This window comes from Engraulis encrasicolus, chromosome 22, assembly GCF_034702125.1.
Source record: "Engraulis encrasicolus isolate BLACKSEA-1 chromosome 22, IST_EnEncr_1.0, whole genome shotgun sequence".
Lineage (NCBI taxonomy): Eukaryota > Metazoa > Chordata > Actinopteri > Clupeiformes > Engraulidae > Engraulis > Engraulis encrasicolus.
In genome coordinates this window covers 49,243,696-49,260,025 of record NC_085878.1, presented here as the reverse complement: position 1 = coordinate 49,260,025, position 16,330 = coordinate 49,243,696, and the positions used below count along the sequence as shown (strand labels likewise).

At 42.8% G+C, this 16,330-nt stretch overlaps 1 protein-coding gene across 1 annotated transcript in view; it reads right to left on the bottom strand.

The window, feature by feature from the left end:
• Positions 1-258: 258 nt before the first annotated feature.
• The window catches only part of LOC134438832 (protein unc-13 homolog C), a 178,642-nt gene continuing 162,570 nt past the window's right edge, over positions 259-16,330 (bottom strand). The window contains exons 31-33 of the mRNA XM_063188513.1: positions 7,876-7,968; positions 3,448-3,607; positions 259-1,925 (exon numbers count right to left, since the gene is read on the bottom strand). Of these exons, the coding sequence (XP_063044583.1) occupies positions 1,622-1,925; positions 3,448-3,607; positions 7,876-7,968 (557 nt within the window). The 3' untranslated portion in view covers positions 259-1,621. The remainder of the gene's footprint in view (positions 1,926-3,447; positions 3,608-7,875; positions 7,969-16,330) is intronic.

The window sequence follows — 16,330 nt, the reverse complement described above, 5'->3', positions numbered from 1 at the left end:
GCTTACAAGAAATCGAATGGGATCTTTTCATTCTCATAATGCCAGGAACACCGGCATTCAGCCCAAACGGATGCCATTTTCAAATGTGAAAGATGAATGGTGCGGTTTGTGATGTGAAGCTACACACATTGTTTGCTGTTTCGTTTTTTTTATTAATACATACCTGTTCCATTTGATATGAAGACCTCACTGCAACCACTGACTTACCAATCAGTCATACAGGCATACATACATACGTACATAAAAATGACAACTGCATACAATTTATCACTAAGTATATTTACATGACATACAATTCGCCATCAGTGCAATACATAGGAATGTTGCATAATTACCAAACGTTAAACTCTTTCCATTGTAAAGAAAAATAAATGAAATGACAGAAGCTGATATCACTCGTATGTAAAGCAACATTTACAACTCTCAGATTGGTTTAACAGCTTCACAGAACTCTCCAAAATAAAACTTTTATAAATCACCCCATCACTATTTAGATATGTAGCATTGAAAAAAGAAAAGAAAAATCCTTATAGCACATGTACATATATAGTTTTTTTTCATACAGGTAATGGATTGCTTTTTTGTACAAACATTTTATATAACTTTGGCAGTTTCTGAGGAACAAAGGTATTTCCTATATGAAACGACAATATCAAACCGTCTGCAATGTTAGGTAAGCCACCCGCCTTCCAAAGCTTGTGTTCACAGTGATTATTCAGAAGGGCTGGAAGCCAATGACTGAACAAAAATAAATAAATAAGTAAGTAAATAAAATATGTCATTAAAGTAAACACTGCTTCAAACTTTCCTTTTCAACTGATAGCACAGGAGGCTGTCTTCATTGTTGTCAATGATTATAAAATTACAAACACCTATGAAGTCTGAAGTAGCAGTCATCGCCGTTAAAAAAAATGTCTCTTTTTTTCTGAAGGGATTGACTCTGAAATACAAACCGGAGGGCACAGGATCACGACCTTGGAACTCTGACCGTTGCCATGGCCACTGTGAGCTCATGGGAGAGACATGGTCCAACACAGGACATGCACAACCAGTGTGTGTGTGTGTGTGTGTGTGTGTGTGTGTCAGTGTGTGTGTGTGTGTGTGTGTGTAAGCGTGTCAGAAGGAATGTGTGTAACAAACTGGTGCAAATGGAGGGACTCAACGAGTAAAACGCTACACAGCCAAAGAGAATGATTATACACCGGACAAATCAAGCAAGTTTTTTTTCTCAAAAAGATACCAAGTTCACCATAGTTTTTTATATCTCTGTTTTAGTTTACTTTTTTAAACTCTGGTTTGGCACTTCATCTGAACAAATCTCTGTTCAAAAAGACTAATAGTCTTACAAAAATGTACTCAATGTCCCTTTGAACGTAACTTATAGAATATAGTACTTAATAGTGAGCATACATTAGGTAAACACTTGTACGTACTGTAGTTTAAAATGAACATTCCAACAGATGTTTTACGCACATGCACAAAAACAAACAACACAACTCCTTGGGCCAGCTGGCTGGGATAGGCTAGATGCGTCTTTATCCCTCCACTACCCGCTTGCTTTTTTCCGTCGCTGCATGTTTTATCCCGATTTGATTGGATTTTTGATTTGATCTGATTTGATTCATTTTTTCACGTCGGCCGCCGCCACTTCCTCAGCGGACCGCGTGTCGGACTTCAGACGCACAAACTCCTTGGCGACCTCGTCGTTGGTCCTCTGGGAGAGTATCCGCATGATGGTGAGTCCCGTCTCGTCCATGTTGACGTTCTTGACCAGCGGGCAGAGGACCGGCAGGCTTCCCTTGTCAGCCAGCTCCCGCAGCGGGATCACGGTCAAGCCGATGATGCGGTCCTCCCGCGCAAAGCAGTAGTCCTTCACTGAGACGTGCAGCTCGTAGTGCTCAGGACCATGCTCATTGCTCAGTACACTAGTGGGTGGAAGAGGTAGAATTCAATTTATTACTATTACAATTACTATTACTATGACTATTACATTACATTGCATTACACTTAGCTGACACTGTTTTTATACAAAGTGACTTACAGATATTGCAGTCTATTGGTTACCGTCCTTGGAGCAATGTGGGGTTAAGTGCCTTGCTTAAGGGCACCTCAGCCATGGAGATGTAGGGAGAGGTAAGGACAGTATTCGAACCCCAACCCTGTGATCCACCGTACATACTGTACAGTCCAAGCATTACACCACAGCTGCCCAATTAATAAAACAAAGACTGTGCCCATTATGTACCAATTACCAATTATTTTTGATTTTTGCTTCCAATTTGTGAAATTATTGTAATTAGGTGAAGACTTGTGGCCACATTGGTAACTTAGGTTACGGTGTCCTGCTAATTACATGCCAGTCTGCAGATAGCAGTCAGAGAGTGTGACATTTAAAACAATGACAATGAGCTGTTGCAGTTAACAGCCGAGAAGGCGAGAGGGCCCCAACGAGGTCATGGAGTGCACTTCTTAGCAGATGGGGGTGAATGTCTTCAGTGAAAACCTCAAAGACATCCTTTATGGAAAGGCAACCTTTTCTCTAAGCTGCTCCGCGAAGATCCCTTGGCTCTAATTGCCTCCCAGGCCTGGAGGGGGAGACTGTCAGGGGGTGAATCTATATGCAGACAGAGTAGGCATTGATCCCCCAGCGCTATTACCAGACACCATATATGATCATCGCAGCTCCCTTGGCAGAGAAGGAGACAGAGACGGAGAGTAAGCAGGCCGGGTTGAAGTGTGTTTCATCACACGCGCCTCTCCTCTCCGTTCGGCTTAATTATGCATCAAGAAAAGCAGGGAGTGGTGAGTGGTGGGTGGGTGGGTTGCACCGTCAACGCTTTTGCTCCTAATTTATGCACTTCATTCTCCTTTAACGGTGACATGCATTGTGGTCTCTCAGACATGTCCGCAATACCAGAGCTAACGTTTAGTGCTGCACAGCACAGCTTTTTGTTATGTGATAAGAGGAAGACAAATGATACCGTGTCCTCGGCTAGATTGAACAGAGCTTTACAGGACAGATAAAGGTGGAAAAGAGAAAACACACTGACACTGCATTTTGAACTTTTAGGAAAAGTCAATTTGCACTTAAAACACCAACATTGATGTATGGATTGATCGATTCTAGGAAAGGTCAATATTTGGAAATATTTCTAATTCATAAATCATGTAGCTGGTTGCAGGCGCTATGTTGATTGTAGGATTAATAGACACATTAAAGTTAAATATGGACCACAACACAATGCTTTCACTTAAAGATGAAATACTTCATTTTAAAACAGATGTGAAGATACTTCTATAATACTTCTACTTGGGACTTATGAGAAGGACTTACTATTGGAATGACTGTTTGGTTGATTGATTTTCGGGAAGAATAATAGTTGGAAATGTTTAACCGCATCACAGTTGTGAAGACATTAATATTTCGGATGTGTGAGAAAGACTTACTATTGGAATGTTTCATTGTACTTTGCTGACCAGTTGTTGTTCTTGGTTTTAGTGCTGAACTTGCGCTTCTTGTCAGCCAGCTGCGGGCCGATGGCGTTGACTTCCACAAACGGCCTGAACATGGCGTTGGTCTTCCAGGCGAGGTTGTTCACTCCCACCACTGCAGAGATGCAGAGAGAGGACAACACAGTCTGTTAATGAAGACAATCTTTCACATGCAATGACTCACTCCCTGCAGTATTGAACAGACATGAACTACTGCGCCTGTGTGTTAAAAAATGCACTCTCAAGTACTGTACTATTTCTGTGCTTCATTAAACTGACAGCTGTGTCGAAGGCAGCTGTTGGGTAAGTGTCCAGTGGTATTACATTACAGTAAGGTAGAGCGTGCGCTTTAATTGGCAATTTGATGCCGTCTTGTCACCCGTCACCCAATCAAGTAATTGTTTGGAATTCAATGTCACATCCACTTCACTGACTAGTGTAAACTCTGCCAAGCCCAGACCCAACTCTCACCCACTTAGGCATATTGCAACGCTGGTCTAGAGGAGAGAATGAAAGAAAGAAAGAAAGCAAGAAAGAAAGCAAGACAGAAAGAAAGAAAGAAAGAAAGAAAGAAAGAAAGAAAGAAAGAAAGAAAGAAAGAAAGAAAGAAAGAAAGAAAGAAAGAAAGAAAGAAAGAAAGAAAGACAGGGGATTGCAGCTGGCTTTCACGGCCACTGCTGCCAAGGGACAGGCAATGCAATCTAAGAACACATGACATAGTGGGGCGACGCCGGTGCATCAGCTTCGGCGGGCCTGTGTGTATTGCTCCTCTGGGCCGTGGGGATGTGTTGTATGTGGCAGCACTGCATTGTAAAGGGAGCCAAATCTCCGCCGAGAGAGTCTGCTTGCCATGGTGAGGCTAGTGGCAGGAAGTGGGAATACATGTAAGCGCTACAGTAGAGGTGAAGGAAAGGTTACCTCTGTCCAGGTGCTGCCCGGAGGTCATTGTAATCTGGCTCAATGTTCCCACCTCACAGCCGGGCAGCAAACAACTTATAATGCTATGAGGCTCTGGGTAAACAAGATTAGTCATCATAATGAGGCTTATTGATACACCTTCTTCTTAATGGCATCACCATTATCGTTATTAGCACAGCCATTGCTTAATTGCAGTTATTATGTAACTTAATAGGTGCCATTACATGGAGGGGTATTAAGGGACTAAACCCTGTGATGTTAAGACCAGGGCTGGACTGGCCATCTGCCATAGTGGGTATTTCCTGGTGAGCCACTATTTTGAGAAATGGATTTTGTTGTTGTTGAGTGAGTCAGTTCTGCGCTGCTAATTATGAGGGGCCCCTTTAAGCTAAAAGTGCCCGGGCCCTGTTTTTCCCCCGGTCCAGCTCTGGGTTCAGACTCTGACTGTTATGTAATTGTGGGGTGAAAGTGACTGAAGCTGCCCTTCTTCTGTAACTAACACTTCGAAAGTAGTCTCGGTCCAAGTGATATTAGATGACAATATGTCATACTCAGACGCAGTTCCAAACAGTACCAAGCTGTTCTGGTCTAAGCGAGGGAAGCTTCTCCCTGATGGCTTCTGAATCTGGATTTATGTCACCCACAGATGCACAAAAACTTTTTGGCTTTTTTTTTCTCCAACAAAACAAAGTTTGAAAACGGAGTTGTACAGTTGTAGGCAAAGCGCAGATCAAGCCAAACCAAACTTTCCATTTTGCAGTGTTGTTTACTTAGGGTGACCAGATATGGGTTTGTAAAAAGGAGGACACTTTTTTTTGGGGGGGGGTCATCGGCGTATCTGTGTATCTACAGGTATGAAAGTATATATGGGTATGAGGTATGATAGTAGGCCTATAAAGTATCAACGCATCCAAAATGGTCATTTGTTTAAAAGCCACTTTAACTTTTTCGCATGCACATTCATTTGTCTACCATAAATGACAATTAAAATCTCTTCAGTTACGCCTATAGGCCTATCACATAATGTGTGTGATCATATGACGCAGTGTGTGCCTTTGTTACAATCCTAGATGGTAGGCCTAACACCTATATTGGAGTAGCTTAACATCATAACAATGCAGCTCAATTTCATAGGCCTATTCTAATTTCTGCATTAGGTTTTTAAAAAATAGATTCACCATCATGTAGGCTCATCTCAGCCATTCCCCACAAAGATGAACAGCATTAGGCTATATAACATTGGAAACTAAATATAAAAAGCACAACATTTGTGGTTTTCAACTGAATTGATAATGAAGTTCTATTAGGCTACATTTTAGGCTTAATATGTTTATAAGACACCTCACAATTTACCCCTCCACTGTCATCTATTAGGCCTATTTAGATAGGCTATTTGTATTGGCATGGTGCCAATAACCCATACAGCGTTATCAATAACTGCAAAGGCAATAGACAGAAGAAGAAGCTGATGAAGAAGAAGCTTAATTTCTTAACTCAGGAATGAGTCCTTCTAGCTCCGAGAAATTGCTTTTGCAAATAACTTGGAAATGTCAGATCATGAAAGATTTTTTAGGCTAAGTCTTGTGACAAGGTGTAACAAAACTTGTAGGATACCTCCCTAAATTATGGATTTGGTGGTGTTACTAGGCTTACTCCTGTGTTAGATTACCTTCATACCTGGCTTCACACGCAGGATTTTTTTTTCAACTCCACCGCGAACGTGCATTTGCGTTTCTATCGGCATTGAGGTCCGTCGAACCGGCGGACAGATGCGCTTTCGCTTGTAAACATGGGGCGCACTGGCTAGTCCCCTAGGCTACTTCTTTCGGACACATGGTGCGAAGTGGCTAGATTTGATGAGAAGGGCGTGACTAATTTGTGAACGGTAGAGAGAAACCTGGAGTGGAGTCAAATGGAACGGAGTGAAAATTACAGTGCAGATGAATTAGGTCTATATTTCAGGCAGTCTAACAAAATCCCGGACTTTTCTGAAATTCCCCCCGGACATTTGTTTAGGTCTCAAAAGTAGGACATGTCCGGGGAAAACCGGACGTCTGGTCACCCTATGTTTACTTCACCACTTAGGCAGTCAAAACTGTCCATTCTGCAGTGTTGTTCACCCAAGAACTTGGTCAGTCAAAATAAAGGCTCTTCTATGGGGACATAGCTGTAGATGATCTTGCACAAGTGTTGAATTGTTACAGCAACATAGAATATGGACTAATAAAAGGCAGTTTCTAAAAAATGTGCAGGAAATGTTATCATCTAAGAATTGGTGTTGGTAGTAAAGACCAACTTACTCAACACTTTAGCCCATTAGTGAGTGTGTGTTTGGCTAGTAAGAGCAACATCTACTTGCCATTTTGGCTGAAGATGAACAATGTTAATTTAGAGCCCTGTTATTATTATTATGGTTTGTAGACAATGTACACAGGAAATATTATCATCTCAGAGGAGGAAGTTGATGATGAAGGCCAATAGCGGTCAGTCCGTCTGATTGTGATGTGCTTGCAGTCAACGCTGACATGATCCGCATGAGGTGTTGTCAGTGTGAGAATAGATGCAGCAGTAACACCTCATATGCTTTACACATTATTTTCACAGCCAAGTGCACACATAATGGAGACATGTGGGGAGCATGTGCTCAATCATCACATACACATACCCTTGAAAAAAAGATGTTATCAGTCACAGATGCAGAAGCACTGTGAATATGTTTCTCACTACTCACAGAATATCATCGCTATTTTAGCAAAGGCAAGCTTTTGAGAGTGTGAATTTGTAAGCGCAGGTGTGTGTGTAAATGTGAATGTAAATATGACAGAGAGAGGAAGGGAGAGGAAATGGAAGAGTTAGTGTGTGTGTGTGTGTGTGTGTGTGTGTGTGTGTGTGTGTGTGTGTGTGTGTGTGTGTGTGTGTGTGTGTGTGTGTGAGAGAGAGAGAGAGAGAGAGAGAGAGAGAGAGAGAGAGAGAGAGAGAGAGAGAGAGAGAGAGAGAGACCAAGGAAGTGTGTGTGTGTGTGTGTGTGTGTGTGCGTGCGTGCATGTGATTGTGTGTGTGTGAGAGAGAGAGTACAGTATGTATGTGTGAGAGAAACAGAGAATGAGATGGGGAGAGAGATAGAAATAGAGTGAGGGAGCGAGAGAAAGCATGTGAGAGAATGAGAAGGAGAAAGATGAAGTGAGAGGAAAGGAGAACGCAAGAAGAGAGAAGGGGAGAGAGAAAGTGGGATAGAGAGAGAGAGGGACAGAGGGAGAGAGAGAGAGAGAGAGAGAGAGAGAGAGAGAGAGAGGGAGAGAGTGGAAGAGAGGTGCTTTGCGTAAGGTGCCCAGGTTGAGAGAGAGAGAGGAGAGAGGTAGAGGTGCTTTCCGTAGGGTGGAGAGAGAGAGAGAGAGGGAGGGAGAGAGAGAGAGAGAGTGGGATATAGAGAGGTAGAGGTGCTTTCCGCAGGGTGCCTAGGCTTACCCTTCACGCTGACTTTGTGCTCCCCGGTGCCTGGATGAGAGATGAGATCCACTTGCATGGACACCTCCCCCACCGATCCGGCGGCAGACTGACCTAGAGCGGGCCCAAAACAAAAACAGAATAAATCACACGTACGCTACGCAAGGCACTTTCGGTGGGCCTTTCTTTTCAGGGTGATTGCAGAAACACAAAGCTTTGAGTTGAAGAAAATAAAAAAAGAAAGGGAAAAAAATCAGGGGTGCTCAGGAAATCACTATTCGATGCAGTGAAAAACAAAACAAATGATCTAGGACAGAAGGGTACTAAAGCCACTCGACTTGCTGAAAAATTAAACACTGGCCGTTCACTCAGGAGTGAACCAGAGTTCATGATGTCGCTATTGCTTCCTTTCATCCATTCATTCATTCATTCATTTATTTATTCATGATGAATATTTTTCAGCATAAGCAGTGAGACAATAAGGCAAAACAATAAACAGCCAGTGAAAACAACAGCACGCGAGGCAAGGCCGTCAGAGCCATTAAGCACCAGGCATTAAGCCACATCAGTCTGGAGTGAGTAATGGGCCTCCATCACCATGCTGTCCATTTGCAGCTATTTAACCAAATGAGCGAGTGACAGGCAGGCAGATCCACAGGCCTGATAGGCTACAGTGTGAGCAGACGCTAACGCTGTACGCTAACCCAGTTGGCCGTATCCGTGGGATTTGTCTCTCGGCATTATTAATGCCACTATGGCTTCTGCTGCAAACATACACAGCAGGACACGATGGACAATTCTTCACAGACAGATGCACACACATACACACACGCGCACGTGCTATCTTCCCCTCTTGCAGGATAAATGTCTGCTTTCATACACGGCTTAATCAATAATCGCCACAACGCCCACCACTTATTAGCACGCGTGATGAAAGAACAAGGGGGGAGAGAGAGAGAGAGAGAGAGAGAGAGGGGATAGCCTGATTCATGGTAATGACACCTGATTGCAGGAAGGACGGTGAGAAATAGCCCGGCTAACAATTACACGGCAAGTAAACACAAGCCATCTGCGGTTCAGGCGGTGGACGGCAATGAACAGGGCCTGGAATAGGAGGATTAGCAGGGAGGCACGCTGAGACCGAAGCAGGAGATGTGACCAGGCACAGAAACATACATACATTTTACAGAGTTAATTCAACAGCAAGAGAGAAGCTCCAAATACACTATATGTACAACCTATTTGGATGCCCATTTTTTATTAAACTTGGACTAGTGACCCAGTGAAGCATTCCCTTTCTCTTTTTGATTTCACACTATACAGAAGTGTTAAATTCAACTCTGAATGAACACAAATTCAACACTGATGTGGAAAGAGGAATATAATTGAACGTTTAGAGAGTAGGACCACATACACCCTATGTACGGTATTAAATACATACAGTATGCACGTGTTCAATCAACACTCATTCAACACTTTGAGGTTGGTAGTAGCAGGGCCTATTTAACAGTCATAGAGTAAATTTAGTCCCACTGGTTGAATTATCACTGCTAAATGTAATATGTGGGCACATGTGTCGGTAGTGAGCGCTGCATGATGCTGCTGCTACAGAGCAGGCTGCTGCCGGCGCTGCACAGGTGAGGAACTGACTGGCCCCAGTCCCCATCCATCAAGTGATCAGAGCTCCTCTCACCACATGTGCTATAAGTGGCGATGCTGTGCTGTGTGGTGCGGTGCTGTGCTGTGCGGTGCTGAAAGTGATGTAGCTGTAAGACTGCAGCAGCAAGCAGTATTCCAGGCTCATTCACAATCTGTACTGGGCTTTAACGGTCAGAGAACATTAGCTTTACACAGATGTGACATGAGCAGCAACATGAGCAGCGGAGGGGAAAAAAGCATGCTAGTGATGTATTGCTAGTGCTAGTGATGTTTTGGAGTGACAGATGTTACAGTGTTGGCAGTGGTGGTTCTTCCCATTTGAATATAGGCAAAGGTCCCTCTTATTTTTGCTGTCATTTACCATGGTGGGGCTGATTGTTGGGGCCCCCTACAGTGGGCAGTTTTGCTGGGGTCCTAGCAATGGCCTAGTCTGTCTATTTGGTAAAACTGTCTCTTAGTTGGCACTTCGAGCCACATCAAGTGAGGGTGGCGGTGATGTGTGCATGTGTCCGTGCGTGCGTGTGAGTTTGGGGTGGGGTAAGCTCACCGTCTTGGATTGCTTTTGGGGCATGAAAGGAGCAATTAGCTCTGACATTATTCTAATTCCCCTTCATCACTAATCCTGAGGTGTGTGCACAGAGACAATTCAACTCTTCAACGCGAGTGACCATTAGTCTGGCACCAAATTAAATCACAGTCATTGTCCTTTATGGCCGGTTAGATATGATGTTAATCATTTCACCATGAGGAAGTGGTCTTGGCCAACATGCTGCATGTAGACTACCTTACCACAACCCGTTCCTACACGCTCTTTGACCTCCGGGCTTTACTGGGCAGTTGGGTGATTAGGGCAATGATAAAGGTGTAATATTATACTGATAGATGTGAATTGACCCGCTTAAAGCGACAATGAATCCCTGAACGGGAGAACAAAAGCAGTTGGTCCATTCATTAAGACTGGAGTAATAAGTCAAGTGAAACTGACTCTTGTCTTTATGTGCAGTGCTGTAACGACCGCTGTTGCAGACCACAGAAGCTATTCCAACCGGCATATTAATAGCCAGTTATTGCACTTTATTAATCAGTGAACGTCTGGTGTCAATAATAGGTTGACATGCCTGAAAATAATGAGAGAGAGATATAAAGCCCTAAAGTGTTTTTAGTTGAAATGGGGAGGTCAATAAAAATGAACAGGGTTCTTATGACAGCACCTTATATGACACAAGGTATAGTTAAGTCCCATAAGTGCAGCTAAGGATAAACTCCAAAAGGTAGTTTAAAACGGCATCTGCTGAAACTTTGACAGTAAGCTGAAGCACATTAAAGGGATACAGCTCAAATTGTAACAGTAAATTGGTTTCAAATTCCTGAAGCTCCAAAATTCTGCTTTTGTACAATCGCAACAGCTGGAGAATGGAAACAATCTCACACCTGACAACATTCTCCCTGTAACTGACGTGTGAGCCCATTCAGTCAGTGAGACAGACTCAGGCTGATTGAAATAGGTGTCTTATGGTTACTGCTCCCTCTTTGTATCAATATCGAGTCCGAAGGCCCAGGAAGTCTTTACTCATCAAGGCTTTTAGATTACAAAAATATACATTTCACAGCCTGTCATGCTCTGACAAAATCCAGTTGCTTGTGCACTGCATAACTCTAAAATATATCAGACCATGGTTCGGTGTAAGGAAAATAGCCTCCAGTGCTTGTACAAATAACACTGCCTGAACAAATGTGGTAATTTGTGTTTTGTTAAATGCTTTCTTCCCCTCAATTAAGTCAGTTATCTTTCTCTTTGATTTCTGGTGATTAGGGTGATAACTTATTTAGAAATATGACATTCCTTGTAGCTAGGGATTTGGTGATAATCCCCCTAAAATAAACATGTTACGACAATAGATGCAAACTTAAACAATGCATGGAAGCCCGAAAGGTATACATTTACTGCAAAAGATTTACAATTGTGAAATTACAATTTAATGGGACCCTTAGGTGTTTAAATTATGTGAGCCTTTTCTAAACGAAACACAGTACAGTACAATTGTGTGTGAGAACAGGGTTGCTGTCAGCTTTAGCACACCAGATACATACATGGGCAGTCATGGGTGAGCGGTTAGGGCGTCAGACTTGCATCCCAGAGGTTGCCGGTTCGACTCCCGACCCGCCAGGTTGGTGGGGGGAGTAATCAACCAGTGCTCTCCCCCATCCTCCTCCATGACTGAGGTACCCTGAGCATGGTACCGTTCCACCGCACTGCTCCTCATGGGGCACCACTGAGGGCTGCCCCCTTGCACGGGTGAGGCATAAATGCAATTTCGTTGTGTGCAGTGTGCAGTGTTCACTTGTGTGCTGTGGAGTGCTGTGTCACAATGACAATGGGAGTTGGAGTTTCCCAATGGGCTTTCACTTTTTCACATACACTGTAATGTGGACCCAATTCTGGGCTCCACCTCTCTCTATGCCTCTGACAACTGACCCCTTTGTACACCCCACCCCTGTATCTGAGTACACGGCAGGTCCTGGGGAATTAATAGGTTATCACGTGTACCTTATAAAAAAACAATATTTGTGGCCATAAACACATTAGAATGAATAATACAGAGACAACTCCTATTTGTAGATCACAGCTGCTCTATACGGACAGATATGCAGCCCTGCCCAGCAGTATTGGCATTGGCAGCCCTTAATTATATTTACAAAATGTGCAATATCTGCAGAAATAAATGCAAATATACACAACTTAAACCACCAGACTATTTTAATTAGAGGTTGGAAGATATTTAGACCGGCATACTAGAATTGGCACCCCTCCTTGATATTTGGTTGCACACCCTTACCCTGGGAACAGCCAGCAGGCATTCAAGGCATGAACAGTGGCGGAAATAAGTGACTTTGTATGGAAGACCAAGCGGCAGAAGCGGCAAAAGCTAGCATTTCTAGTGTTGAGGGCATCAAAAGCATCAAAAGAGAAGTTGAACTTGAACAAATAATATGTAAGGAGCTCAGTGGAAGCTGGCAGTAGCCAATGGAATGTTTGGAACATTTTTCTAAACACAAGCTTCTGTTGGTTGCTCTCGCTGATCGAACGTTTAAGGTTGAATCTTAGCTGTAAAGACATTCAGGAAATATTTTCTGCCTTACAAAAACAGATGGGACAACCTGTAGCCTACCTCAGTAGGTGGTGGTTTTGTATGTCGGGCATCAGTTCAGAAAGTTTTTAATAGGCTACATGCACATATGCATGAGTTACAATAAATCACAAAAGTGGAGGAGTTGCAATAAAAACCCTTTACTTAACATCGTGGCTACAACATAGTAAAAATGGTGAAGGTTGTTTTTTGAATAGGCATACTTTGGCTGTTAGGACGACTGGAACAGTGGTCTTTAGTCTGACGTGCCTTGTCAACTTACTTGCGCATGGTGCAACAAGGTGTTTTTGGTTTTGGTTGGCGTCCGTGGGGACAACATGATGATCCTCATACTGATTAATTAATTACTTGCTTTTGTTTGTAAGTTCACCGATATGAGAACATGCTCTGGGCAGCTGGTCATATTTTGTCACAATTAATGTAGGATGTTTATGTGGAACTGTGAATGAATTTCGATTTGGACTCACGCTGACGGTAAGGAACATCAACAAAGCATAGCCTACCGTGTAACATGTTCAAAATGCGAGCCAAGCGAGCATCAAATACAATATTACATTTTACCTCATAGTGGCGCTTGACCTTACTACAGCCCTTTGATGTGCATAAAGGCAAACCCGCGTAAGTGGACGGGAGAATTCGTTTAGGATTGATTAACATGGGAAACTCCCTGATTTTGGCCTGGCCCCACCCAAAGTGCGCAACTGATGAAATCCTGCGTAAGCCCCGCTTACTCACTGGCTTGAGTAAGCTCGGAGGCGCTGTTGCACGCTTTTTTTGACTTAAGCGGGTGGGAGAATTCCGCCCTTAGTGCATAGTGCACTTTGGTTAGAGCAGTGTTAATCAAAATAGGTTCAAACAGTAAATCAGGACAATGGCAGAATATACAATTTGACTATTTATGAGCAGTTAATTATTCCTGCTTAGAAAAGTGTCATTCTTATTGTTTTTGCAAAAATGGGAATTCACTTAGTCAAAATAAATAGATGGTAATAAATTATGAAACACTGTTTGGTGCATTACTGAAGACGGGAATGCACAATGCATTCGTAAATCATCAACGAATAACTGCCAGACACAGCAAACAGAAACATAGAGCCAGGGCACTGATATGACGTGTTTGGCTTCTAAACAGCCTTTGGCTTTTAAGTCAGTGCTGTGCGTCACTCTATTATGTGTATACCATATTTGAAGATGCATTGACGTATGCAATTCAGAAATGATGATAAGGAAGGTAAAGCTATAGCTTTCAAGGTTCCTTCAAACAGAGCATATATACACAAATGCACAAATACACTGACCAACAGAAAGATACCGAGGCATTCTGGCAGGCTAAACATGATATCACACCTTTAAGTACCTGATACTCCGAAACAGGATGAGGCTGAACATGGTATCGCACCTTACCTGGCACTCACAAACAGGAAGAGACACCCAGTCAAACAATGCATTTTTAAAAAAAATTACTGCTCAGCAACACACCCATTCTCTATGAGTCACCAGCAAACAGCAGCCTCTGCACAATTGGCCCATTAAAACTGTACCAAAACCAGGCATTTCAAACTAAAGAAATGATGGTGTATTTAATGCAGTATTAATTCAACACTAGAGAGCAGAGCCAACGAGAAGCATGTTGATTTAACACTGCTTTAATTTTGCATTTTATGTTACTTAAGATAACATAGAATATTATTTTTCAGTGGATGGGCAGCTAGTGCAGCTATAGCTACAAGTAAGCAGCACGGACCGCTGTAAATTGCTTTCACCTGTGACAATTAGGTGTCCATTTACGCTAAAAAAGATGGAAAATCTATTTGAGTATTCAAACCACATCTGGTTACGTTCAATTCAATTTTAGAACAGTAATGGAGGAAAAATTAATTCCCCTGCACCTCACTTTCGAAAAAAAAATCAATGAAAGTGTCAAGACCTGTCAAAAGGTCCTTAGTGGTTTTCCTCATGTCATTTCCGAGGTTAGCCCCCTGTGGATAACACAACCCCTTCAACACTCTTTTTTTCAGTTGTCCATAATGCATTGCATGTCCGGGTGACATCGCCGGCTATTTGTTTACGCTGCCCTTTTGTCCCTGCTGGACATCCTGTCGTGGTGGCACACAGGAAGCCGGCATCATCGCCATACCAACACTGATTTTGTCCTAAGACACTAAATGACAATGTCAGCCAAGAGTTTCTCCCACATAAGGCATTAGACATTGAGGTATCGAGTGAGGAAATGTGTTTTTTCCTCTTTGTGCTCCTGAGTGCCTGTCCACCTCAAGGTTAGATGAGGACTTGAGTTGCAGTCCCCAGGCTGGGATCATGCTCGTGTCACCTTCACACATAAACATACACACACGCACACTCCAAGATGATAACATCTGAGATAGACAATCTACTTTGTCTTTAGTGCTTTCAGGTGCCGAATGATGATGGAATAACTAAAATAGATGGCATCGACAGCACATCACAGCAATGTGGAGACAATCTGTCTGCAAGGTGCTCGCAACTGGAAAGAAACCACGTTGCTTGTTCTTCTTTTTGTGGCTTTCTGATTTCAAGTGACGGATTCAGAAGCTACAGTTCAGCACCACATTTTTCAAAATGACCTGGTTATACCGATACTAAATTCCAGGGATTTCAGTAATCAGCTTCTTTAGGCTACTTGGCTGAAGAACTGTGCAAATGAAATGAACTGACTTTGGGAGAGACTGTAAGAAATACGAGGTACTGAACTTTAGCCTCTGGAGCCAAGTGGACCCATCAATGAAGTTTACATTGCCATTTAACAGTGTAATAAGTGCACAGAGAGCACGCATTGAAAACGACCCACCCTCATCCATTACTCCCCTGGGGCTATTTAAAATGGGTGGTCACACACAGGGTTAATACAAAAAGCACAACATCCAGGCGAGCCAGACCGGTCAAATTCTTATTTGATTTTGATATTCAATGCAAACCCAATGTGTAACTAACCGATGGTGTCTGACAGCGGCAAAGGACGGCATAGTCTGTACAAACGAGGGGCGTGCTCCTCCCAATGACTACATTTGGCTGCTCACATGACAGAGATTAATGAGCTGGGAAGAATGAGATTTCAAAGCAATATTCACTATATTAGCGACTGGCTGCCTGAGCAGAATTTCCAACATGGCTACAATGGCAATAACTCATTCCTCACTGGTAACGTTTCTGCCCCTCTGATAGTGAGAGGCTCTGCTATTCTCACATTAAGAACAAATGGCTTGTCAACTTCTGAAAACCAAAATCTCTCCAGCTGCATTAAAACAAAGGGACTTGGAAATCAGTGTCCTGCCTTTCTATTCAATGGATATTGACCATATGTACACATGTATTTATGCTGTAGGATTTAAGATGCTGCTAAGGACAAACTTAAAAAGTCAATGTCCTGCATGGATCTTTGTACTATTTTTAAGGCCTTCTTTTCAAGTATTGCAGATATGTGTTCATTATACTTGAAAAATAGTACAAGTCCACCCGACATAAAAAGACCCATGTAACACACAGACTTAATATTTTCAAAGTTAGTAGAAGCAGCACTTTTCAATTTGAGAAATGGGCCAATACACAGTACGTTTTGTAAAGTTCATCCAACACCTACAAACATACCAACACCATGAGTGTTAAGTTCTGCTCAGTGTTGCATGAACTCC